Source organism: Microcebus murinus, chromosome 7 (assembly GCF_040939455.1).
Source record: "Microcebus murinus isolate Inina chromosome 7, M.murinus_Inina_mat1.0, whole genome shotgun sequence".
In the NCBI taxonomy this organism is placed as follows: Eukaryota; Metazoa; Chordata; class Mammalia; order Primates; family Cheirogaleidae; genus Microcebus; species Microcebus murinus.
The window spans coordinates 98,162,250-98,189,836 of NC_134110.1; the positions used below are offsets into that span (position 1 = coordinate 98,162,250).

Below are 27,587 nucleotides of genomic sequence, written 5' to 3' on the forward strand. Positions count from 1 at the left end.
GTGTGTGTGTTAATTTCACTATATATTTGTTGCCTGGTGAATTAAATTCCATATTTCAGATATTATAACTAATGGCTTCAACCATAACCTCAACATATTCAATATAATTGATATATAAGGTGGCTCTATGGTATTCTTCTAAAACCAACTTTCCTTCCAATTGTCCAAGATAATGGCACTGCAAAGCTTGGTCATCTTTGATTCTCCCTGTTTCGTCAATTCTGGCAAACTAATCATTAAGCTTTATCTATTCTTCCTTAAAAACATGTTCTCATTTCATTGCTCTATTTTATTATAAAGAATGAAAAAAAGGAATGGGCTATAAAAAGTACTTTAAGAAACTGAATTTGCCAGAAACATACATAATCTGGCAGCAACATATTCTTTGAATACATTATTCTTTCTCTAAAACTAAATGATATCTTCACCTCAAAATCAAAAGTGGCCAATCCAGTAGAAATAGCATTTGGCTCTAAATGCTCACTTTCACTTTCTGTACTTATCCATTGCAGGCTGCTAAAAAACAGTTCACTGTACTGCATTGATAACTCGGACCAGACTTTAAAAAGTGCTGTATTAAAAGGACTCACTTTTTTTTTTTTTTTTTTTTTTTTTTTTATTTTATTTTATTTTTTTTTTTTTTGAGACAGAGTCTCACTTTTGTTGCCCAGGCTAGAGTGAGTGCCATGGCGTCAGCCTAGCTCACAGCAACCTCAAACTCCTGGGCTCAAACGATCCTCCTGCCTCAGCCTCCCAAGTAGCTGGGACTACAGGCATGTGCCACCATGCCCGGCTATTTTTTTGTATATATATTTTTAGTTGGTCAATTAATTTCTTTCTATTTTTAGTAGAGACGGGGTCTCGCTCAGGATGGTTTCGAACTCCCAACCTCGAGCAATCCGCCCGCCTCGGCCTCCCAGAGTGCTAGGATTACAGGCGTGAGCCACCGCGCCCGGCCAAGGACTCACTTTGAAATTAAAAATGCCCATCAATACATGAGATTAATAAAATGTGGTATATGTATACCATGGAGTTCTACTCAGCCACGAAAACCAATGATAATGTAGCACCTCTTGTCTTATCATGGATAGAGCTAGAACCCATTCTACTAAGTATCCCAAGAATGGAAAAACAAGCTCCACATGTACGCACCATCAAATTGGTATTAAATGATCAACACTTAAGTGTACATATAGTAATAACATTCATTGAGTTTCGGGCAGATAGGAGGGTGAAGGAGGAATGGGTATATTTATACCTAATGGGTGCGGTGCACACTGTTTGGGGGATGGCCACGCTGGAAGTTCTGACTCAGGTGGGACAAAGGCAATATATGTAACCTAAACATTTGTACCCCCTGTAATATCCTGAAATAAAAAAATGTTTAAAAGCCTCAGTCTTGCTAGACTTCACCCAAACCTGCTATCTAATAAGCAAGATAGAGGTTAATCAAAGAGGTCAAGGCAGAATTCCTAAAATAGAGAAAAAGGGATAGACTTGAGAATAAAATTTCTTCATGGAAATACTTCCATGTCAAACAGTGGGCAAAACAGCCTCCATACACTCAGACTAGAGCTAGCCTCTTCAAAAGGGTTACAACTATGAACTGCCTGCATAGGAAGATGTATGTATGTGTATGTCTATGTCTGCGTGAGTATATGTGTATAGATGTGACTTAAACATTATGATTAATATATTTAATGAAAAGAAGAACTCAATTTGGTGGTAATTCTTCTTAGGCTTTTCTGATGAAAATCACACAGTTGTAAAAATACAATTTACCTTATTATCTATCATATAACATAGGCTCTTGACTATGAAGAGCCAAAAAGAGAAATCAAACACACAACAGACATAAAACTGTAGATGACAAAGATGATCTCCAATGTCTTTCTCAGTCACAGCCCCAAAACATTCTAATTTATTTTAGGAACTGAAGATTGACAAATCAATTTAACCAAAAGCAGTAATATTTGCAGAGACCTGGAGTTCAGCACCTTCTATGAATAAGTGAGATTGACATTTTCAAAAATAAAATTCATCCAGCCAAATGGGGAGAAAATAATAATAATTAGCAGCTGCTAGATTTGTTCAGCTCACAGGAGCTCAGCAAGCTTTCTAAAGTCTTCAGCCAAAAAAAAAAAAAAAAACTTTCCTTGTGAGTTTCAAGATGTGGGAAAAATACATAACCAGACCATCTTCAAATAACCATGATATCTTTTTTAAATGTTACAGGAATTTGAGAATGATTTTTTTTAAATCACCCTTTTATTCTCCCACCTGTTTGATGGTCTAAATCAAATGGCTTTACTAGGTACTCACCAATGGCTCAATTTTAGCTCCATTGTGTATATTAAAACTGTGGATGTGTAAAAATGTTCTTCTGACATTCAGCTCTCAGCATATTCACATAATGATTTCATTATCCCAAATTTAGCACAGGAGAGTAAAAAAAACTAATATTTCTGCCAGTGGACAGGGTCTATTTAAAATTAATTTAGAGCCAAAATTAGACAACAGAAGCCCAGAAATAATTATAATAAATTCCACATGTTATGGGTAAAAAATTAAAACTACAGCTTAAACAATATTTTTAAATCTTGCTAAATATTAGTAACATATTCATGCTTCCTTTTTTAAATCAAACAAAATAGCACTGGATCTTTGCCTGGACTCAATTAATTTAGCAAGAAACCAACTTACAGAGATAGGAGATTAAAGAAGCAAACTGCTATTATAGTATGATCTTATGGAGAAAAAAGCAGGTAAATAAGAACATATTATATATTTATTATTGTCAGGCACTTTGTTATTTCATTGAATCCTCTTCCAGTCTTAAAGTGAGTTAAATATTACCTATCACCTCACATCAATGAAGAATCTAGCTCTGGGAGTTCAAGCCACTCTCTTAACATTGAACAGTCAAGTGCAAGAATTCACACCTAGGTCTATCCACTCCAGATACTCTAGTCTTTCTACTGCACCACACTGAAAGGAAAATTAGCAAAGAGTTCACTACTCTATTTCACACATTTCCATAAAAGTAAATAATTAATCCAGAGAGTTCCCAAATCAGGTCAAAATAAAAACTAAGGATTTCAGTCCAGCTCTACACTCTACACTTCTTGTGACTTTTTGAGCTTCGTATAATGTAAACATGGTGACTTCACCAAGTCACTCCATCAAGACGAAGATTTTTTTATGTCTTCTTTTTATTTCATAGCAAATCAAAGACAAAGATTTAAACAAAATTTCAAAGGCCCTGAGAAAAGGTATTTTGTCTTATTTAACTTTGCACACCATCAGTAACTAACACATTGCCTTGTACATATGTGGTCTTCAATAAACAGCCAAGGTGAATAAATAATCTATAAGAGGAATAAAGGGAAGGATAGAGAGGAATAGGGAAGTAGCGAGAGAGGAAGAGAAAAGAGGAAGCAAGAACTTAAAGGTAGGATTCGACTAATATCAACTAATACTTCTTTTCCTTGACATTACAATATTAAGAGATACCTGATTTCAGGTATCTCTCTCGGGAAGCTCAAACAGAACAGCTACCGTATAATGAATACAGCAGCTTATGTAAATCTCAACTCATTACTATACATTTTCCCAGAAACTCATAGCACTTAAAATATTATCTAAATAATACATTAAAAACTAATGTAGTTTCTCAAAATTGAGGGGAAAAGACACAATGAAAAGATATATTTTTTGAAACAATGGAACAGCTAAAATAAGACCCTGACTTCTATTATAGCTCTTTCCCACATCTCTTTTATCTTAAATAAACAAGCTGTTTTATTAACAAAATAAACAAGCTGTTTTATTAACAAAAGCTTATAACAAATTTTATGGTAAATTTTACAATCATCCACATTTTGAAAAATAGATATTTTAATTTCAAAAAATATGTAACATGCAAAAAAGGACAGGTAAATATAATATACACTGAAAAATCGTACTACTGACTTCCTTGTTAATTACTTAGGAAATTGTTGACCTTTCTTTTGCCCAAAAGTAAAAGTTGTACAAACAAAATAAAAACAGTAATAACTCATTTTCATAGAATAATCTAACTCCAAAGACATTGCATCAAGGGTGACTATCTTCCTAACAGTTTAGCAATTATAAAATATCTTATTTTCGGAAAAGAGCTTTCAATATCAAGTTTATGAATAGCTTCCAATTTAGAAAAAAGACCATGCACTAACAGAAAATAGGAACTCCCTCCCTGTAGTCACACTTTCTGTGATATGATTTTTAAGTGGGTTATTGTAATAAACTTCTAATATATTAGTAGTCTTAACATAATTATGAAAACTAGATATAGGAGACTTTGACGGACACTGATTCCCAACATAATAGAAGCTTCAAGTAAATGGATAATTCATCATAGAATATTATCATCATAGTTTTAAATATGAGAACAAAACAAAGCATCCATAAGTTTATAAAAGAATTTAACTCAGTCAATAAAGAAATCAATTAAAATACCAGTACCAGACATGGCTTTCACTGGACATATGGAAAAAGTTGAAGCACACAGAGAGGCTAAGCAACTTGCCAAAGACCCGGAGGCCAGCGCAAGAGCCCGGCAAGTCTGACCTCCGCTGCACATGCCGTGCAAGCACCACAAGTGCACATACCCTTTTTGGTAATTAATGCCAAGCATGATTCACCCCAATTGTGAAGAGAGAATGCAGAAACCCCGGCTTTTCAGCACCCACTGCAATTCATCCAGAGTTAAAGCCTTGTGTAGTAAGGGAAGAGAGATTATAAATTGCTGGAAACATCAAGAGGGCTCCATATCTGGGAGTGAGACTACAGATAATTTGAATTTTTTTTCTTAATATTTCTCTACCATATCTTTTATAAGACCATATTACCAAACTAGCTCCATATTATCAAACTAGCTCCATTTTCTTAAAATGGTAGATGCTTATTTAGTCCAGAAGATTTTAGCAAAATAAAGACTCCTATGACTATAGAGCACAGAAAGGAGGAAAGACAATGGAGAAACTCAAAACAAAGACAAACAGAACAGAAGGAGCTTTAATCTTTCGGAGAATAAATATATTGAGTTGAAAAGATGCCATAAGTATTTGGCTAGAGTGAATAAATTTAAAAGAAGAATCACTTCTTACTCCATGTTCCCTCAGAGTATGCAAAGTACACAAAACAGTAGCAAAAGTAGAATTGAAAAAGAAGCTTATTTGAAGGTATATCCTTTCATGTGCGATGTCTTTGAGAGTGAATATAAGTTAAGGTCAGACAACTAACCTTATTCGTTATCTGAAATATTAGTGTTGGCCCCACCAGTCCAATGCCCAGAATAGTAGAAGCAAAAGCTCCATTTAAGAAGCAAGTCTGTGCCTTCAGAAAGGAAACAGCCACAGATAGCAGGATTGTATGTTCAAGGGCCAGATTTATGTGTTCCATTTACTCTCTCAGTATCCACTTGGGGCACGGGGAGTAATAAATCCTACAAGAACAAATTACTGATGATTCTAGAAGGCTCTTTCTTTACTTGTTAACATTTATCAATTTCTATCTTTGTAATTCCAAAATAACTATTCAACCTTCAAAAGGCCCTTCATGTACTTGTACTCCATGAATATATACAATACAAACAAAACAAATAAAACAAAAAATAAAGATCAGATCTCTCTCACACACACACACACAAAGCCCTTTGAGCCCTCTCTTCTCTGAAACTTTCTTAAAACCCCCTTCACCATCTACCTCTTTTATACTACTTTGCCTCTTTTGCATCACTTATCACTGCATCATACTGACATTGCTTGTTTGCAGTCTGTCTTCACTAAACCACAGATTTTCGACGTCCAGCTGTACCTTGGTTATCTGTGTTCTCTAATGATTAGCAAAGGACCTGGCATATATAATGGACTCAAAACTTTTTTGTGAATTAGAAGAGACTGGCAAAAGACCCTATTTCTGGAATATTTCATCTTTACTAAATAAATAAGAATATGGACAATGAAACACTTAGAAAAATACATGCAGTTTAGCTACTAAAATATTTTAGAGTAAAACTTCATTGATACAATCTATTCTAATTTAAAAACCGATTATTACTTTATCTGGACTAGACTGAAATTTACCGCAACAACTCATATATACAAAGTGCTGGAAACACCAATGGCAGAGCCACCATGGTGTAGGAGAGGTACAAGGAGGGACCACATTTGCCTGTTTCTTAACAGTAAACTTCTTTAAGGGCCACAGAACAATTTTTATGTAAAAAAGAGGTTACTTTTTATAAAGAAAGATAATCAAAAGCAAATCTAGCACTCTGGGAGGCCGAGGCAGGAGGACTGTTTGAGCTCAGGAGTTCGAGACCAACCTGAGCCAGAGCGAGACCGTCTCTACTAAAAAAAAAAAAAAGAAAGAAAAAAAAAAAGAAAGAAATTAATTGGCCAACTAAAAATATATAGAAAAAATTAGCTGGGCATAGTGGCACATGCCTGTAGTCCCAGCTACTCAGGAGGCTGAGCCAGAAGGATCACTTTGGGCCCAGGAGTTTGAGGTTGCGGTGAGCTAGGCTGACGCCACGGCACTCTGGCCCAGGCAACAGAGTGAGACTCTGTCTCAAAAAAAAAAAAGCAAATCTAATGCCCAAGGCCGGGCGCGGTGGCTCACGCCTGTAATCCTAGCTCTCTGGGAGGCCGAGGCGGGCAGATTGCTGGAGTTCAGGAGTTCGAAACCAGCCTGAGCAAGAGCGAGACCCCCGCCTCTACTATAAATAGAAAGAAATTAATTGGCCAACTAAAAATATGTACAAAAAATTAGCTGAGTATGGTGGCGCATGCCTGTAGTCCCAGCTACTCGGGAGGCTGAGGCAGGAGGATTGCTTGAGCCCAGGAGTTTGAGGTTGCTGTGAGCTAGGCTAACGCCACGGCACTCACTCTAGCCTGAGCAACAAAGCGAGACTCTGTCTCAAAAAAAAAAAAAAAAATCTAATGCCCAGACCAACACCTGGTCAGCATTTTTCATATCCAGCAGGCCATGCATTGATTTCACTTTCCACACTCTCCTTGCTTCTCCACACCTTCAGTCACCCACGCAAGCCAGGAAAGACACTTGGGTTTAACACTTCCAGCTGGTATTTTAGGCAAAGGAATCCTCCCCTCTCATGTTAGCTTTGGTTTGCCTTTTCACAGTTTTCTCCCCTTTTAATGTCAGTCTTAGGGTTCCTGAGAAAATATTAATACACCAAGACAAGAAAAAAGGAGATGGCAGAGGAGTTAACTGACTTAAGTAGTTAAGTCAGTTAAGAACCTGACTGATCTCACTGAAATTCCAATCCTATCACTCACTAAGGATTAATTTCCAAGTCTTGGTTTCCTCATCTAGAAAATATAAATAGTAACAGAACCTATTGGGTAATTATGAAGATTAAATAAAGCAATACATGAAAATCACTCAATAAATTATAACAATTATTATTCGCAGCATCAACAACTGGTTAGCATAATGGTTAAAAGTGAGTCACACTATTTGAGTTTAAATCGCTGCTCTGCCAATTACTAGCTATTTTGGTAAATTATTTAACCTCTAGTGGCCTGATGGCCATTGAATGGCATTCTTGGGATGATTAAATGTGTAATACATTTAAAATAATTAGAAGTGTGCCTGACACAGAATAAGCTCTCAATAAACATTAGTTGTTGTTATTAACTACAGACATCTAGAAAAGAGTGCCTCCACATTAAATTTTAAAATTTAAAAGGTGACAAATCCTATGAATAAGCAATTTATAGAGAGAATATAAATGATGAATAAAAATATTAAAAGATGCTCAGCCTCATTCATTAACAGCATGCAAATTTAAAACAATGATTTTGGCTGGGGGCAATGGCTCACACCTGTAATCCTAGCAGTCTGAGAGGCCAAGGCAGGAGGATTGCTTGAGCTTCAGGGTTGGAGACCAACCTGAGCAAGATTGAGACCTCCATCTCTACTAAAAAACAGAAAAAATTAACTGGGTGTGGTGGTGCATCCCTGTAGTCCCAGCTACTAGGAAGGCTGAGGCAGGAAAATCACTTGAGCCCAGGAGTTTGAGGTTACAGTGAGCTATGATGACACCATTGCACTCTAGCTGGAATGACAGTGCGAGACTGTTTCAAAATAAACAGTCTGGGCTCCGTGGCTCACACCCGTAATCCTAGCACTCTGAGAGGCCGAAGCAGGTGGATCATTTGAGCTCAGGAATTCAAGACCAGCCTGAGCAAGAGTAAGATCCCGTCTCTACCAAAAACAGAAAAAATTAGCCGGCCAACGTGGTGCATGCCTGTAATCCCAGCCTATAATTCCAGGCTGAGGCACAAGGATTGTTTGAGCCTAGGAGTTTGAGGTTGCTATGAGCTAGGATGATGCCATGACACTCTAGATGGGCCAACACAGTGAGACTCTGTCTCAAAAAAAAAAAAAAAAAATCACAAATACATAAAATAAAATATGCTCTTAATTAAAAAATAAAACAATAATTTCATTTTTCACCTAAGATTTTGTAAAAATTAATAGATCATTAAAGTCTATTATTCAAAATATATATATTTATAATGATCACAATATAAATCACCTATTTTATCTTTTAAAAACAATAAAATTAAAATTAAAAAATAATATGAAATGCTAGTGAAAGAGAAGAAAAATATGTACTCTCAATATACAGTTGACAGAAATGTAAATTTGCACATTTTTGAAAGGTGATTTGACATTATCTATCAAAAGTATAAGAGGCATATTCCTTTGACTCTCTAGAACTATATCCAAAAGAAATATTCATCAAAGTGGGCAAACATATGTAAAAGAAACTAGAAACACCCCACATGCCCATTAATAGCGAGCGCACTGATTAAATAAACTACTTTATACCAACAGTGGAACATGGCCATTTAAAAGAATACTGAACACCTATACATATACATATATATATATATATATATATATCAATGAAAACATATTCATCATATATTGTTAAAATGTTATAGAACAGAATTTATAATGTGATGCCATTTTTGTTTTTAAATACAAAAAATCATACACTTATTTATACATTTATCTTTATGTGCTTGGAAACATCTGAAAGATGTTAGTGAATATATCTGGCAAATGTGATATCTATTTAAATTTTTATAATACATCTGCACTCCTTTCTATTTTTGACTTCTTGTTGTTCATTTAAAGAAAGCTTGAGAACAAGTAATGGTTAAAAGTACAGATTCTGAAGCCAACATCCTGGATTTGCATGTCTTCCATCTACCAGCAAAGTGACCTTTCTACCTCAGTATCCCCATTTGTAAAGTACAGACCAACACTAACAACACCTAGATACTAACAATAACAACAGCTGCTAGGTTATAGGGCTCTGGTGAGCATTCAATGAGTTAAATGGAAAGCCCTTAGAACAGAGTAAGCGCTACATGAGACATGCCCCCCATTATTACTCTCGAGTAGCACTGTTAAGAGATATTACTTCAACCAAGCCACCCCCCAGAAGCCCATTTAAATCCTAAAGCGAGTGGGGGGGGGACATGGGCAATATATGTAACTTTAACATTTGTACCCCCATAATATGCTGAAATAATAAAAATAAATAAAAATAAAATAAAATAAATCCTAAAGCAACCAACAAAATTATCAATAGAAAATTTTGATAGCAAACACATTGGCTCTGGGTAACCAATTAAAATATTTGATTTCTGTCTTATAACTGCCTGGCAACTTAGGATTCAGATTCTAGCTCAGGTCCTATTTTGTCCTCAACCTCCTCATCTGTTCAAAGGAGGAAGTTGACTTAGATAACAGACAAAACTCCAATATCCTAATAGGATAATTTAACTGTTTAAAAAGTTGCTCCAGAAACATACTGCTAGTCAGTAGATCCAGAATCTGAAACACAACTCCATACTAAAACATGAAAGAGAAAACTGCAATAACAGTCTCTTGGAATGCTCAGCAGCAAAAAGAGACTTCCTCTATCTAAACGTAATGCAACTGTATTTCCGTATGAGCATTCTATAACTCACACATTTCCTTCACTTAGAGGGTTTCCTCCCACCTGTCCCACTGTCCCCTGCCATAAATACAAATTAGTGATATTTACTCTATGTTCACTAAGACTCTACAGTTTTACAACCATGGAAAATAAGTAACTTTTTCCCACCTGCTAAAAACTCAAGTATACTGCACAGTGAAAAATGCCTCACAGACACAGACACAAATAGACACTCTCAACAGAAAACACTTACATGAAATGCTGCAAGAATGATTCTTGTTACTTTCTCTTTGACGGATTCTTGAAGGATATCAGACAGAACAGGAATGATATTATAGCGCCGCAGATGTTCACACATTTGAGGACTGAATGCCAGGAGCCATATAGAAAAAATCATTTGATATTGGAGTTGAAAGCCACATTTGTTACTCAAAACTCCCATTATGCTGAAAAAGAGAAAACATTTAGAAAACATTTAATATGACAGCACAACGAGAAAGAAGAAATAAGCAATTATTAGCTTTTTGTGCTAATGGAACAAGCCTCTCTGAATTATGTCTTCAGTTTCTTTTCTGCCAACAATAACAAGCAGCTAGATTGCTACTCACAGAGGGCCATTTCCAGCACAACTCCACTTACTCCTCTCTCCAAAAGTCACAAGCCCTCAGGAATCAGGAGCCCTTGCTGCATAGAAGCAATGAGAAAGGGAACAAAGACTTGCAATATGGCAGAGGAAATGGTTAGAGGAATGGTTAGAGGAATCTAAACAGTTACAGGAATAGAGCCAAATGTTATACCGAGATTTTGAGTCTGGGCAATGAAGAGGATCAATGATAGCTTTAAAATACACAGGAAGCTCACAGAAAAAAGGGGTTGAGAGTGGGGAAACCTGTGATGAGATGAGTTCAAATTTGACACGGCCAATCACTAAATTTGGGGGTCAGGAAAAAACTCAGATGCTTCTAGTTTGATATCTTACTTTAGTGATAAAGAAACTAGGAAAACAGCCTGAGTAACATAGAGACCCTATCTCTACAAAAAATAAGAAAAATTAGCCAGGTATGTTGGCATACACACACCTGGCATGTACACAGCTATTCGAGAGGCTGAGGTGAGAGGATTGGTTGAGCCCAGGAGTTGGAGGCTGCAGTGAGCTATGATTGCACCACTGCACTACAGCCCAGGAGACAGAGCAAGACTCTGCCAAAAAAAAAAAGAAACTAGAAAAGCTACAAACATGAACATAAAAGAGGTTGTACCAAGGGAGATAATATACATAATAGAGGAAGAGGGCTATGGAACTATCCCTGGGGAATGCCTACACTCAAACAGTGAAAGACAGAAATCATCAAATAAGATCATTAAAAAACGACCAGAGAAAGGTTAAAGGGAGCTCCAAATGCATAAAATGTACAACACAAAGCGTGAACCCTAATGTAAACCATGAAGCTATTAACAAAAGTCTATCAATATTAGTTCATGAATTAGAACAAATGTGCCACACTAATGCAAGATGTTAGTGATAAGGGCAACCCTAAGGGGAAGGAAGATATATATGGGAATTCTGTGCATTTTCAATTTTTTTAATAAAACAAAAACTGCTCTATTAATAAAAATTTTTAAAATTTTAAATCTAATTTTACAATCTAAAATTGTATTTACTTAGCAGAAGGCTTGTATCTGTGTCATTTCTCCATTTCTGTGATTTGTATATAGTTCTAAATTTGCAAAATTGTCCTTAATTGTTTCATGGATGGTTTCTCCCTTGTCTCCTCTATTATTGGTTGTTATGAAAAACTTGCTTTTATTTAATATTGATGTCAGTATATAAACTGCTGTAAAATCATGTAATTTAATACTATAAATACCTAGTACCTGGTTTCCTTTGCTCTGATCTAATTATTAACTAAGCCTTCTATGCTTTGCTTTCTGATGCTGTGGCAGAGACCCTGGAGACCACATTTCTGTTTCCCAGCTGGCTCCCTGTTAGGCTGTGCCAAGAGCAGGAGCTAGAGGCTGACTGCAAGGATGGAGGAAGAACGGACTTTCCCCCGTTGACTCCTGTTCCTGTGAGCATCACCCCAGAAAGACTCCTTCGCCCTGGCAGCAGCAGTTCTTTTCCATGGCAGCAACAAATCCAGTTTTTCCAGTGCTAGCAGAAGCAGCCTCATCACACATCCTCAGAGACACCAGCACTAGCCAACTCAAGGGGCCTGGTCCCAGACCCACAAGGCTCTTTCTCAGAGTTCAGAGACACCAACATCAGATGAGCAAAACCTCTTCAAAGGTTTAAATTTCAGCTTCACTCAGCACCTCCTCCAAGAATGCAAGTTTTCACTAAATCACTATTCCAATCTCTTACCTTTGCTCCCACCAGCACACAGCTTTATGGGTGGTATCTGCACTTGCTACCTCTCTGACACTTAAAAGTCACTTTTTTGTTTGTTTTCAGAGCAAAATAAATTAGCAAATTTATACCTAGTTAATAATTCTTCATATCAAATTATCTCTATTAAAATAAAAACTTTTTAAATAACCAGAGTGGTTAAGGGGAGCTCAGAGACACTACGCTGTTGCTAAAACTGAAGTATAGAGGTTTCAAAGGAGGGAGCTATCAGTGACGATGAACACCACAGAGAAGTTCAGGCAAGTTTAAAATTTATATACAATACCCATGATTCTATTGAAAAGATAAGTCTTCTATACCCAAATATCAACCACAAGCAACATCGTAATGAAGAAAAATAAAACTCCTCTTTACCAGAATAAGGAAGGGATTCACTTAGGGATTAAGAACTCCGAATACAATAGGACATGAAGACAAGTATGCTAAGGGGACACAAGGCCACAATAAACCTAAATACAGTGATTTAACAAATATTTATGGAGCACCTACATAGCAGATACAGTGCAAGACATGCGGGATATAATGGTAGGCAAAAATAGATACTGTCTAGGATCTCATATACCTTACAGTCTAGTACAGAAAGGGAAAGGAAACTCTGAGGAAGAGACCTGCAGATGAGTGAGCATTCACCACCATTGAGATCTCTGCTGTCCCTCTCATCACAAAGGTAAGTCAAATGTGACTGCTGCATGAAAAAATAGCAAATCACTGAGCTGGTGTTGCTTTTAAAATCACTGAAAAAATTACTAAATGATGCTATAGAATCCTAAAGCTAACTTTGTTAGGTATTTCTGATTAAATTATAAACATCTTCAAGGAAGAGGCCATAAATCTTTCTTTGTATTCCCATATTATGCAGAGAGCTCAATAAGTATAATTGTCAAAGCCAAGATTAGGAGGAAGGCTAAGGTTCATGAGGCCAAACTCATTATTTTCTGTTTTGTTTTCTAATCAAGGTTTTGTTTTTTGTTTGTTTTTTTTTAATCAAACTACTGTAGGGAGACAAATAGCTGGTTTACTAGCTGGCATGTCACTCTCAGTAAGCTACTGCTGTACACACCTATGAATACCTCCTACCTCATCATGCAACGTCACCCAACAATGTAATGTTCGATGTGCTTTTTATTAATAAAAATCTCATATTTAAATTATATACTACTTGATACTTTAAAAATACTTCAAAATCTGGGAGTATAAATGTTCATAAATGGTATTAATTTGTGGAGGCAATTACTCCCAGTTCCCTGGTCTTGGACTTTCCACACTCCAGAACTGTAAGAAATAAATTTATGTTGTTTATAAGACACCCAGGTTATAGTATTTTAGTATAGCAGCTGAAATAGATTAAGATGCCTACTTTCCTTCAGGAGTCTGGAATTTTGGTGTATTCTAGGCGTATTCTAGGTGTATTCTAGGTGACTAATCTCCAATAAAAACCTTGGGAGCTGAGTCTCTGATGGGTTTCCTGGACAAAAACTACACACAAATGTTGCTGCATTTTCGACACTGGGGGAAGATGCACTGTGTATGACCCCCCATGGGAAAGAAAGAGCATGAGGAATCCTGCACATGGATTCCTCTAGACACAGCCTGTGTCTTTGTCCCTGTGGCCCAGCTGTGTATCCTAGCTACATCTCTGTAATAAATCTTAGCTGTGAGTACAACTATATGCTAAGCCCGTGGGTCTTTCTAATGAATCTCCTTACACAGTGTGAACCCAGCTGAGAATTCACAATTTTTTATTTTCCACCTATAATGGCAACTAACAGAGGAAAGCACTTCACAATTATTAGGTTAATCAGAAGATGAAAGCAAAGAGACAGATTAAGATTCTGTTTTCTAACAATAATGGTGAAATTGGTCATATAAGTGAAATCTTAAACTGTGAGTCTTTAGATGACTATGTCTTAAATTAATTTTCTCAAACTCAAGAACTGATTATGGAGCAATATACTTTGGACAAAAAAAAAAACATGGTATTCTCACCCAGTCAACCACTCAACATGAAAAACTTCCGGACAATGGTTTGCAACAAGAACCTAGACCATTCTGCAATAGGACATATGATGATTTTCTTTCATCTTTTATGATATTTGTGCATCAAAATATTCTTGTTACAAAAAGGTCTGCTATGTTCAAATTCTTATTAAAATTTCTAATAGCTGTTTTTCACTCTTTCTTTATTCCTACTTCTGTTAATTTTTCACAAAATGACTAAAAATCTATTTTTAAATGGTCTATTAGACCCAGATGGCAAATTGTGACAGTTATTTTTTCTGCCATATTGAGGGTTAAATAAACATGAATAGATTGAAATTATATAGATCAATATAAAAATAATTACTAACTTACTGGATCGATAAATATTGAGTGATTGTGACAATTCAAATCCAATTCATAGCCTTTGCAGAACCTACTCTAAGTAACAGCACACAAATATTGACTGAGGAGATCTAGACAACTTGGGTCCCTTTCCCAAGTATATCCCTATACTGAGATGCAGCGCAGGAGTCTGATGGAGTCTGATGCTTGCTCTAAATCATCATTCATTAAGCAACCCACTGTTGGTAACCTGTATGGATTTTCTAACAGAGAAACAATGCCCTCACTAACTGAAAAGTGTATTTGGCTTAAGAACAGTTACATTGCTCATTATGAATAAATAAATTGGCTTTCTGGTGGTAAAACAGAACTTCCATTGTTTTAAGGCTTTTTTTTTTTGATTGTTGGTATAAGTTTCTTAAGCCCGAGTAGGCAACTCCTCAAAGTTTCTGTACCTACAAATTAGAACCCCATAAAGAATTGGCTAAATTATATGGCATTAGAAAGGAAGTTTTTACTCACTCTTTTTGGGTAAGACCTTTTCTTGTTGATTTTTGCCTCCATTTCCTACAAAAATACTTTCATAATTTTTTTTTATATTCTGAGTACTTGGAATTTGTTCTGCCAAGCATCAGGTTTTGCGGAAATCTTAATGTCTTATAAAAGCACAGACCAAGCAAGGGAAGGGGAAACATTCAGTTAGATAGTTACTGACTTCTAAAAAAGGTTAGCATAAATCCATTGTTAAACAGACATGAAAAAATAAAATCCTTCTTTTAGATGATTAAATGTATTTATTTCTTTGAAAACATCAAGGAAAGATGCTTTTAAATGCTATTCCACATTAGAAGTAAAGGGCACTCACCAGTTTACCCCATCTGCTTCCACCCAGGCAAAGCGGTACTCATTGACCCGGAGCATCAGCTGCAGACACCCAGCAACACATTGCACGTACTGAGAACTCTATGTGAGAAGAAGTGTACAGTTTTAAAACTGGAAAGCTTTTAAGGTCATGAGATCATGCACACAAATTTCTAAATGAAAAGTCTCATTTTTTGCCACAGTTTGTTAGCATCAGAGTATCCAAAATTCCCTAATATCTTTTCAAAAGTTGATCCTGTTTGCTTTTTTCTCTACCTCTTAGAAATGAAGATGATTTTGTCTCCCAAATTAAATGTACACAATTCAAAATTATTTAACACACATATTTAGAGAAATCAGGAATAAAATAATTGTATCTTTGATAGTTTGATAAATAAGCAATTATCTTATAATGCTTATAATGTTTCATACACCCCTGAATAGAAACAGTATATAGAGAAAATACTGTTCTACATAATTATAGAAATATGAAAGAACAACAATAAAATCAACATAAAGAAGAGTGTATACTTTGAGACAGGCCTATATTCAAATGATCTTGGGCAAGTTATTGAATTTTTCCAATACCGTGTTTCCCCGAAAATAAAACAGGGTCTTATATTTATTTTTCCTCGAGAAGACACCCTAGGGCTTATTTTCAGGGGATGTGTTTTTTTTTTTAAGTATGGTACAACAATCTACATTTATTCAAATACAGTTAAGTCATCTTCTTCTGGAACATCATAACTCTCCCAAATCCTGAATTCCGTCCTGAATTTCTTGTGGCTCTATTTCCTTTAGAACCATTGGCCCCAATCTCTCATGTGGAGCAACAGAGCTTTCATGGGGCAGATGAGAAGGGCTGCTTGTCTTCTTTACCGCTCCGGGACGAAATGCATGGGTTGTGCAGATGCGCTGTGTAGCCACGCCCATCACTAGGTCTTATTTTCCGGGTAGGGCTTATATTGGGCAAATGCTTAGAAATCCTGCTAGGGCTTATTTTATGGGTAGGTCTTATTTTTGGGGAAACATGGTACTTAGTTTCTTTGTCCTTAATAAGGACAACACTGCCAAGCATCCTGAAGGGGTATTGTTAGATTTAAGGGAAATAATTCATTTAGCACACAGATAGACATATTATAGGAACTCAATAAATGGAAACTTTTTAAAAAATCTATATGGCATGTAAAAAGTCTAATTAAACACTTGAAAAAGACTGCTTATGATTTTTAAAACTGTCAGTTCTATATCACTGTCCTATAGAAACTGTACCGTAAATCTGAAACTTAAAATAGGAATAATACTCCCAGAAGTTACAAACCCCTTCATTTTACCAAAGCTAGCAGGAATACCTGATGTAGGATCTTTCCTAAATTTTACAATGAGCCTTATATCTTTAAGAATGGGGGAGAGAGAAAGAAATTTCAGATGTTAGCCTTCACAAAGAACATGCTAATAAAAAAAAGTATTTTTCAAGGAAAGAATCATGGGTGTTATATAAATTCACAAAACCTAATGTACATGATGCTATTAAACTGTTATAATTTAAATTACATTCATAAAAACCTAACATTTCAAAGAAATTCCAGGCACTCATTCACAAAAATACAATAATATAAGTACACTTGGTGGAATAGTCAAACGTTATCAAGAAAAGGTTATGTTAGGTTCTAAGGAGAAAGTAGTTAATGCATTTCCACAAATATACAATATATCCAGTAATATAATTTGCCTGAAAACTCAAAACATTAGCAAAACTGACAAAGAAATAATGCATTTTCAGCTCTAAAATAATCTTCCATAATGGAAAAAATATGTATTTTTCCAGTAAAGTTAGCAGTTAGAAACTTTTTCTGAAGAGGAATCCCATCTTTCTTGTTTAGAAAGATAACTTGAGTAAGGTTTCTAGACATAAATAAACAAAAAGTCAACCTAGAGCATTCTCTTCTATTCCATTTATCACCATTTCCTCTCATCGCAAAAATTTCTTGGTTCCGTATAGGTCTTTCTTTTCTGTGCCCATTCACCATGCTATGTTGAAATATGTAACATACTGCAAGTATGGATTCTTCATCATTTATAGTTTCAGTATCACATTACAAAAGAGCATATAAGGCCGGGTGTGGTGGCTCACGCCTGTAATCCTAGCACTCTGGGAGGCTGAGGGGGGTGGATTGTTTGAGCTCAGGAGTTCGAGATCAGCCTGAGCAAGACTGAGACTCCATCTCTACTAAAAATAGAAAGAAATTAGCCAAACAACTAAAAATAGAAAAAATTAGCCAGGCATGGTGGCGCATGCCTATTGTCCCAGCTACCAGGGAGGCTGAGGCAAGATGAGTGCTTGAGCCCAGGAGTTTGAGGTTGCTGTGAGCTAGGCTGATACCACAGCACTCTAGCCTGGGCAACAGAGTGAGACTCTGACTCAAAAAAACAAAAAACAAACAAACAAAAAAGAGAATATAAAAGGTGCAAGTCCTAAAGCTGACAATACTCTCTCCTAATGTACACTATCAGGCAGCTGCCATACCATTCAAGGGATGACTTTCAATGTACAGAGTGAGACAGCACTAGGAAATGAATGAACATTGCCTTCAATTAAACAAAATAAAATGCACCAATTTCTTATCTTTCATTTAAATCATCTTATGAGTCTCCTATATAAAATTAATGATTTTTTTCAAAGAAAATAATCAGCCTTGGATCAATCCAACCAGTCACCATCTCTAATCCTACACAATGGCAATTCAATACTGCTGGAGAACCATGCAGCACATCCATGCAGCCATCAGCATTTTGGTCTCTCTCTGACATTCCATAGAGTCACTCTCACTCAGTCACCACTCTCTTCCTGTCGTGCTCACTTCCCTCACTTTTAGCAGGCAAGAGAAAAACAAGGACCATGCATTAGAGATTCACTCAGCTATCAACATCTCACCCCCATAACTAACCTGTATTTCCAGTCATTCCTACCTGTCTCACCTAGGAGAGACAGCAGCAGGCCTCCTTCCCATCCAAGAGCCATAGCTCCCGGAGTCTGCATCCCCTTCTTCCCCTAGACCTCCTTCCTATAGGTTCATCCTCTCACCGCTTACTCTTCCCCAGGACTGGCTGAGCAAATGGGAGCCCCTAGATGAGACCTTCTCTTGTACCCTCCCAAAAGACTCTGTGCTACTCCCCTATGGGCCAGTGCCACAAGCTTACTAAAATAATCAGAGCAATTATTTTGTTCAAGCAATTATTCTGTCCTCCCCAGATACAATGTAGCCCTCTGATGGCAGGAATCATGCTCATCTTATTCAACATTACATTTATAGCACCATGCATTGAACCTATGAAGCAGTCAATAAATATTTCTTGAACGAATAAACCAATAAAAGAAGTGCAAATGAACTTCACATCTTACACTAATTCCAAATGAACGATGTCCTAATAGATATGGTTCAACAGTTACCCTGGGTCAGGCTATTGGGGCTAATGAGAAGAGGGGTTCTAATTTTAAACTCCTCCTCAACCAAGCCATTCCTGCATTAATGTTCATTGTTGTAAATTATAATGTCAAATGAAGGAGCACTGTTGAAAATTAACCAGTACTTTTATCCTTCGAGTACTCAATATCACATATTTTGGCTTCTGTAGCTGTTGGTTATCAAAGGCAGCTCAGCCTACACCAGGATGCCAGGCTTTTTGGTAGATTCCCCCCACACCAACATAACACCACTCCTCTGATTTCTCCTCCTTTTATATCCAAGCCTTCCTTCCACCTTCACAAAGAAAAATCAACTAGCAGAAGTAAGTAGTACAGATTTTCAACATTATAATTCGGCCTGTAAGAGCAGTGTTTGAAACCAGCCTCTCTATGGGCCCATTTAGTAAAATACTGTACACAGGCATTAAAAGACAGAGAATTGTACTATCCATTTAGTCCTGCTGCATGCTTAATGATGTATAATTGTGTATGTGGAGGAAGAGCCAGTAAATCAGTGACCCCGCCAGGGCTAGAAGCACTTTGTCACTGGAAGCCTAGAGCACAATTTGAACAAATAATGAGAAACAAATGTAGCACCTGCCTCTCACAAAATACTTCCCTAATCCCACATTTTGCCAGTTTGTAAAAGCAAACAGCAGACAAAAAGGTGCAGGAGAAAGAAAGGTGTTTTACTAAACTGTGCAGGATTTTGATCCCACATGGATGTACAGGCAATGACTCAGTTTTCAAGGTGGGTTTCTGCAGGGTTTTTTGGTAACATGTTTTTAAGTATGTATTAATGAGACAAAGTTCGTCTTGTGTGTAAAGTGTCTGTCTGGGTGCATTCTTCCATGGAGTCATTACATAAAATACAAATTAACCACACACACACACAAAAATGTTTAAAAATTTGACCAAAAAATTCTATATGATATAAATGATAAATACTGCAAAAATGTACACAATGTGGCACTACTGCCCAGTTTCTTTTTAGAGCGAAGATTAAATCTCAATGACTATTAAAAGTACTTGCTAATATAGAGATACCTTAAAGTGATACAAGTAGATCTACTATTTGATCCAGCAATTCCACTACTGGGCATCTACCCAAAAGATCAAAAAACACTCTACAAAAGATACCTGCACTCGAATGTTTATAGCAGCACAATTCACAATTGCAAAGCTGTGGAAACAACCCAAGTGCCCATCAATACATGAGTGGATTAATAAAATGTGGTATATGTATACCATGGAGTACTATTCAGCTTTAAGAAACAATGGTGATATAGCACCTCTTGTATTTTCCTGGATAGAGCTGGAACCCATTCTACTAAGTGAAGTATCTCAAGAATGGAAAAACAAGCACCACATGTATTCACCAGCAAATTGGTATTAATGGATCAACACCTAAGTGGACATATAGGAATAACATTTATCGGGTGTTGGGCAGGGGGAGGGGGGGAGGAGGGGATGGGTATATACAAACATAATGAGTGAGATGTGCAACATTTGGGGGATGGTCACGTTTGAAGCTCTGACTCGAGGGGGGAGGGGGAGCATGGGCAATATACATAACCTTAACATTTGTACTCCCATAATATGCTGAAATAAAAAAAGTACTTGCTAAAGCAATTATGGACTTCATAAAACCAACCTAATTTTTTTTTAATTTAAATCATCTCAATTTCAGAACCAGTAAAAATTGCTAATCAATTTTTAGCTTATCCTAAGTCACCTTATTTTACTAGGAAATATTTATGGTGTAAAAGCTCATTTAGCCAGATAATAGCTTAAATTTAAATTGCTAAAGTAATTCACTTCTCCAGTGACAAAGTACTGCCTATAAATGGACTAACGTAACAAAAATACATTCACATAAAAAAAGTTTTAGATGCCCAATGTATTGTTTCCTGAATAATATTTCTTTGGGTTTTTATGTTATTCAACCATAACTAGTTCTTCTTTATTGTAAAGCTTTTCTGTTTTTTTCTGCAATCAAATGGATTTTTTAACCCTTCTACCAAAAAATCTGTCAATAAAAGGAAAAAAACTTACTTTTCACAAAGACAATTAACATGTATATATTAATGAAGTACTTTTAAAGTTCAAATGAAAATTTTAAAAAGGGAAATAAAAATTTCCCCTTTTAATGATATCAGCGGCTCATTATTATGATCCTCATTTTTTTCAGATGAGAAACCCAAGGCTTAAAAAGGTGAGATAATTTGTTAAAATTAAAATTGTGAGTAAATCTTAAATTGACACTAGAAATCAACTCTCTTCATGCCTAAGCTACTGTTCTTTGAACTGTGCCACGTATCCTGGGCAGAGAAGCTGCCACAGCATGCACTTTCTGTTTAGCAAATCTCAACGATACAGAAAAAACACTTATTTCTCAACACATTTAAAAGAATATCATTTAGATAAATTCTCCAAAGTTGCTGAAAATGCAAACTCTTAGTATATATGGTGGAATAATCACATCATAGGGAAAATGGCAATTGAGGTGTACCAAAAAGGTACCAAAAAGGTGTACCAAAGTACACCTTTGGTGAATTTGTTCTCAGAGATCCATATTCTGTAGAATTACAAAGTAATTCAAGAATTAAGAAATTTCAAAATAAGTATGCATTAAAAGACAAACATAAAACCATTAGTGATATTGTACCAAAGTAAAACTAATGTTATATAATAAAAATGTTTACAAATTTTCAATGTTCATCTTCAAAACGCTAGGATTTTAGTGCAAACTAAATGAAAAAGAGTAAAGATATGTTCATCTAAATTTTGGAATTGTCAGCCCTTGAGAAACCAAGAATGCACTGCAGTAAAAGGCATCTCTGTTTAACAGACAGATAGTAAAAATGCACAGTATTGTTGATATGAGTGAAGCACCAAGATTAACTTTTCAAACAAATAATTGACTAAACTAAGTACCATAAACCAGTTTTACATGAAATGGAAGGCTGCTGATAAACAGTTCCAAAAGTATTTAATGTTTCATGACTATTAAATAACTCTTTTCTCTTAGAACAAAAGGTGAATGTGCACGTGTATGTACATGTGAGTTTGGTTGCTATGATAGACATTCACTTAAAAAATAACACAGGACAATACCAAGTGTCAGTAGAGAATTAGAATAAATTCTCATACTTTGTTGCGGGGTACACAAACTGGTTTAGGAAATTGGTAATATCTACTATAACTAAATTCATATATATCCCATTACCAAGCAATTTCATTCTAAAATTACCCAGACAAAAGTATATATATCTGCCAAAAGGCATGTACAAGAATGTCCACAATAAGATTATTCACAGTAGTCAAAAACTAGAAGCAACCCAAATATCCATCAATGAAGAGAATGGTTAATACTCATATAATGAAATACTACATTGCAATGAAAAAGAATTACTGCTAAATGCAACTTGAATTTCACAGACATAATAGTTAGCAAGAGAATCCAGACACATAAGAGTTCATACTATATATGATTCCATTTCTAGAGTTCCAGATCAGACAACACTAATCTATGGTAATAGACATCATCATAATAATGATAATCTTCGCAGGAGTTGAGGTGAAGGCAGTAGGAGGAGCCATGAAATATAAATTGATCCTGCTGAACATTTAACACCTCTGCATTTTACTTTATGTAAGTGATGGCATAATTAAAAAGTAAGAAAAAGACAAAAGAAAGGGAAGAAGGGAGCAAACACTGGAACAGAAATCAGAAGTCTGGCCACATTACACTGGACAAATCACTTAACCTCTTCAAACTGTTTTCTCATTAGCAAAGGAAAATAATACCAGCTCTACCAAACCAAAAAAGCAAACAAAAAAACTATTATGAAACTGAAGTCAGTTTCTATAAAACATTAAACAACTGTAAGGTATATTATTATTATTCCTGATATTCGGGAACTAAAATATATTCACCCCAAGAATCCTCTTAAAGTTGGCTTATTAAAAGAGACCCTTAAGTCAATACTTATAAAATACCTAAACTGAATTAAGATACAGTCCTACAAAAACATAATTTCACTGTTAGTTTAAAAAATTATAAATCTTCTTCAAGTACTGCTTTCATCTAATGTGTTTAATCATGTATTATAATTAATAACATGGCTACTGGGAATCTTTATTATAGGGAAAAATTATTGCTGCATAACTAAGAAAACATGATTGACTTTATAAATTATTGCTTTGTACACAACTTCCCAGCTAATAAATACATAGTATTAAGTTATCTTATTATCGTCATCAGTGCTATACTCTGAAAATGACATATAAAAGAAAGTCTTGTACTTAAATACCATTTAATTTTCTTTGGCATTGCCAGAATATATCTCCAGGCAATCCTTCCAAAAATCTCACCAGAAAAACAAAAGTCATAGGTTCTTATCTTTCCTCCTTTTCTTAACATTCATTCTGCGCATATATTTTAAAGATTCCCAATGTTTGAAAAGCACTAACTTTGTAAAAAAGATAAAAGGACAATGAAAAAGAATTGCTTTAGGTAAATAACAATACTATCAAAACTTACACACACAAAAAACATGTACAGATGCTCCATGACTTAAGATGGGGTTGTCCCAATAAACCTATAGTAAATTGAAAATATCTTAAGTCAAAAATGCATTTATTACACTTAACAACAAAGGATCCTAGCTTAGCCTAGCCTACCTTCAAAGTGCTCAGAACACTTACATTAGCCTACAGTTGGGCAAAATCATCTAACACAAAGCCCATTTTCTAATAAAGTGTATTAACATAATATCTTACATAATTTATTGAATATCCTACTTGAAAATGAAAAACAGAATTGTTGTATGGGTGCTCAAAGTACTGTTCCTACTGAATGCACATTGCTTTCACACCATTGTAAAGTCGAAAAATCGTACATTGAACCATCATTAAGTCCAGGGACTGTTTGTAATTGCCTGTGAGTTACTTTAGGTCTCCACAGACTTCACATCTCATGAGCTAGAGCAGACTGCAGTTAAAGAACAGGCCTACACTATGTGAATTACTGACACAGCCCACTGACTTCTGCCCAAACAGCATTTATGATGGACTTATCAACAAAGTAGTAAAGAACTAACTCAAGAAAGTTGTCCATCTCTTCTGGAAGAAAGATGAGTATCACATCAGAACATCCATAAATTTAAAAAAAAGCCAAAGCAGTAAAATTCACCTCCCATTAATAAGGATATTAGAACAGTGACAAAAACAATGTAAGAAATTTGGCACAAAGCAAGAAAACTTTTTTTCTTCCCCCTTCTCTTTCAAAAATGCTGTTAATACTTACTAAAACATGGATAAATCTTAAAAATATTATGCTAAATGAAATAAGCTAATCACAGAAGATCATGTATATGATTTCATTTGTATGAAATGTCCAAAACTGGCAAGTCCAGAGACAGAAAGTAGACTACTGGTTGCCAGGGGGTGGGAAGGGACAACAGGAATGGGGAAGACTGCTAATGAGCACAGGGTTGGTTTTTTTTTGTGGGGGGGGGCGGGGAGGTTGAAACATTATAAAGTTAGAGTGTGGTGGAAATGGTTGCACACTCTAAACATATTAAAAACTACTGAACTACAAATGAATGAATTTTATGGTATGTAAAATATATTTCAACAAAACTATTTTTAAAAACTAAATAAAATTGAAAATTTACTTCCTCACTCACATTAGCCACATTTCTAAGAACTCCAGAGCCACGTGGCCAGGAGCTGCCATAATGGACAGTGTGGATATACAGAACATTTCTAACATCGCAGGGAGTTCTACTGGACAGAACTATTGCAGAACATTGAGAAGCAAGACAAAACAAGCAAGGAGAACCTGACAATTTAACCAAGTCACCTACTGCCAGTGAAACAATGTCCATCTAGCAATTAATGCTAGACTGAGTCTGCAACACAAATAGCCAGAAAATAGGACACAAACAAACACAGGAGCTAGGAGTCATCTCACTCTCCAGATATGTGTACTACACAAATGAAGCTAGGCAGAGGAAAAAGGAAAACAAGGAAAAAAACAAAGAGAAATTCGCAGATTCTTTCTAAGTCTTGTGAAGTTTGTGAGGGATCAGGGCATCAACACAACAATCCACTTCCAAGGCTACACTGTTTCCTCAGAAGAGAAGATTTATAATTCACATTCAAGAACCAAACTAGGCACAGTGGCTCACACCTGTAATCCTGGCACTGTGGTCTCAAACTCCTGGCCTCAAGCAATCCTCTCATACCTCAGCCTCCCAAAGTGCCAGGATTATAGGAGTGAGCCACCACACTCGGCCAATAGCAATCTGTGAGGCCAAGGTGGGAGGACTGCTTGAGGCCAGGAGTTCAAGACTAGCCTGAGCAACATAGTGAGACCCCTATCTCTATGAAAAATCAGCCAGGCATTGGTAGCACACACCTGTAGTCCCAGCTACTCAGAAGAATGAGGCAGGAGGATCAGTTGAGCCCAGGAGTTTGACATTGCAGTAAGCTATGACTGGGCCACTGCACTCTAGCCCTGGTGCCTCAAAAACAAACAAAAAAAAGCAGACCCAATAAAGAACTGAACAATTTTAAGGTAAGTACATATTGTTTGATGTGGTCTATTATTTCCACAATTAGAGAAACAAAATAATACATTTTAAGGAAATTCCATTTATGTACAATCATTTAGATTAAAATGTAATGATTCATTTATAACTTAAGATAGATGATGCTTCTGTTGCCATTTTAAAAGATAATTCCGTTGAATCATGTTTGTTTCTCATTTTGTAGTATAAAACTTTTTTGTTTTATACTGACATCAAGTGGCAATAACAGGTAATGCAGTTTATTAAACTGCTTTCCTTACTCTGGGGAAAAAAAGGATTTTAAAATACGACATCCATATATTAAAAAGTCTGAGTAGGCAATGTGACTTGAGGAATGCCTGAAGATCCAATTCCAGTTCAGCTGCCTCAAAAGTAATTCTCTATGTAATTCATTCCTTTGGAGTCTCTGCCACTCATTAGCTGTGTGACCTTGGGCGGGCTGGCATGTTCTTCTGCTTGGCCTCACTGCTCATCCATGAAACGTAGCTAATGCTATGACCCACACAAGAAGGAGTGTAAATATTCATGGAGATGTATTAATATATGTAAAATGAGTGAGACAGTGCCAGACACATAGTGAGTGCTAAGTAAATATCAGCTGCCAGATTAAGATTCCCCTATGAAAATACAAGTATCAGGAGCTTCAAGATAGCTGAACCCATAGAGGTTCCTAGAGGGTAGTGCACCCAGGGAGGGCACAGAAGCTCCACACCCTTCCGCCATACCTTGCCCTATGCATCTCTTCATTTGAATCCTTTGTAATATCCTTTATAACAAACTGCGAAACATTCAAACCAGTGTCCTACCTGAACATGAGGATCCCCTGCCAGAAGGTGGGCAAAGCTTCTTAAGCTAGGCCAATTTTAAAGTGAGAGAGCTACTGAAGTCAAAGCAGCAACTCCTGGCCCTGAGCCTAAGAACTTCAGGTGGTGGCAAAGTGGTTGGCACCACAGAAGTCAGTGTTGTAAAGATGGGGGAGATTGAGGATGGGGAAGCCAACCATATAGCAACAGATGTGCAGAGACAAAAGTGTGCACTCGTTTGTGAATGTACAGCCCCAGAAATGTCACCTTTTTTGAATACAGTGTTTAAAAACCCAGTATGTAAATTATATAGATTTCCCACATGATAGATAACAAGTGGATGAAAATCTGGGAACAGACGTCAGAGAACACTTTCTTTTCATATTCCTAAGGAATTGATTTCCCCTCACATAAAAGATTTGTGTAGAAACTGGAAGCTAAAAGAACTTGGTAAACTTTCTCCACACGGGGTCAATCTACAAAAAACATGTCCTTACTCACTGTGATTGGTGAGTATGTATAAAGATATTCTGACAGAACTTAGCAAAGAAACAGGGTCCTCTTTCAAATCAAGCAGCAACAAAGGAGAGAAAACATTAGAATTTGTTCTAGTAAATCTACATTTGCAAAGAATGCACACATGGAGCCCTCACTCGCAAGATGCTGTCTATGAAGTCGTCACTGTTGTGAGAGCCCCAGCAGCCCATTTTCTGGGATTTAAGAATGGTGGTCTTCAGAAACTACTCCATAGATTTGAAATGGGAAGAAGAAATATTGGGTACCAGTTTATTTACTGTTCACCTGAAAACACAGCCAAAGCAAAAGAAGTTCTCAGCAACATCAATCAACTACAACCTCTTCTAACAACCCATGGAGATCCACTGCTTAATTCTGTAAGCCAGCATTCTCCAGACAGCTTGAAGAATTCTTTAAAAGATGCTTTAAGAAAAAGTAAGATCCAAATCATCACTACAGTCAGGAAAATGAAATACTCGAATCCCCATTGGTGTTGCTTTCTGCATACACTGCTTTTAATAGCTTTTCATAGCATCTGGAAATGTAAAATTGACTAGGTCAAAAAGTAAGCTTCAAAGTATTGCCACAG

At 36.2% G+C, this 27,587-nt stretch overlaps 1 protein-coding gene and 1 pseudogene across 5 annotated transcripts in view; one reads left to right on the plus strand and one right to left on the minus strand.

Annotated features, from left to right (window-relative positions):
- The window catches only part of ATP6V1H (ATPase H+ transporting V1 subunit H), a 119,985-nt gene that overhangs the window by 68,808 nt on the left and 23,590 nt on the right, over positions 1–27,587 (minus strand). For all 5 annotated transcript variants that reach the window (XM_076005298.1, XM_012751765.3, XM_076005297.1 and 2 more), the window contains 2 exons: positions 15,619–15,716; positions 10,278–10,470 (listed from right to left, as the gene is read on the minus strand). In XM_076005298.1, coding sequence (XP_075861413.1) covers positions 10,278–10,470; positions 15,619–15,716 — 291 coding nt within the window. The remainder of the gene's footprint in view (positions 1–10,277; positions 10,471–15,618; positions 15,717–27,587) is intronic.
- On the plus strand, positions 26,449–27,346 carry LOC142871886 (inositol polyphosphate 4-phosphatase type II pseudogene; annotated as a pseudogene).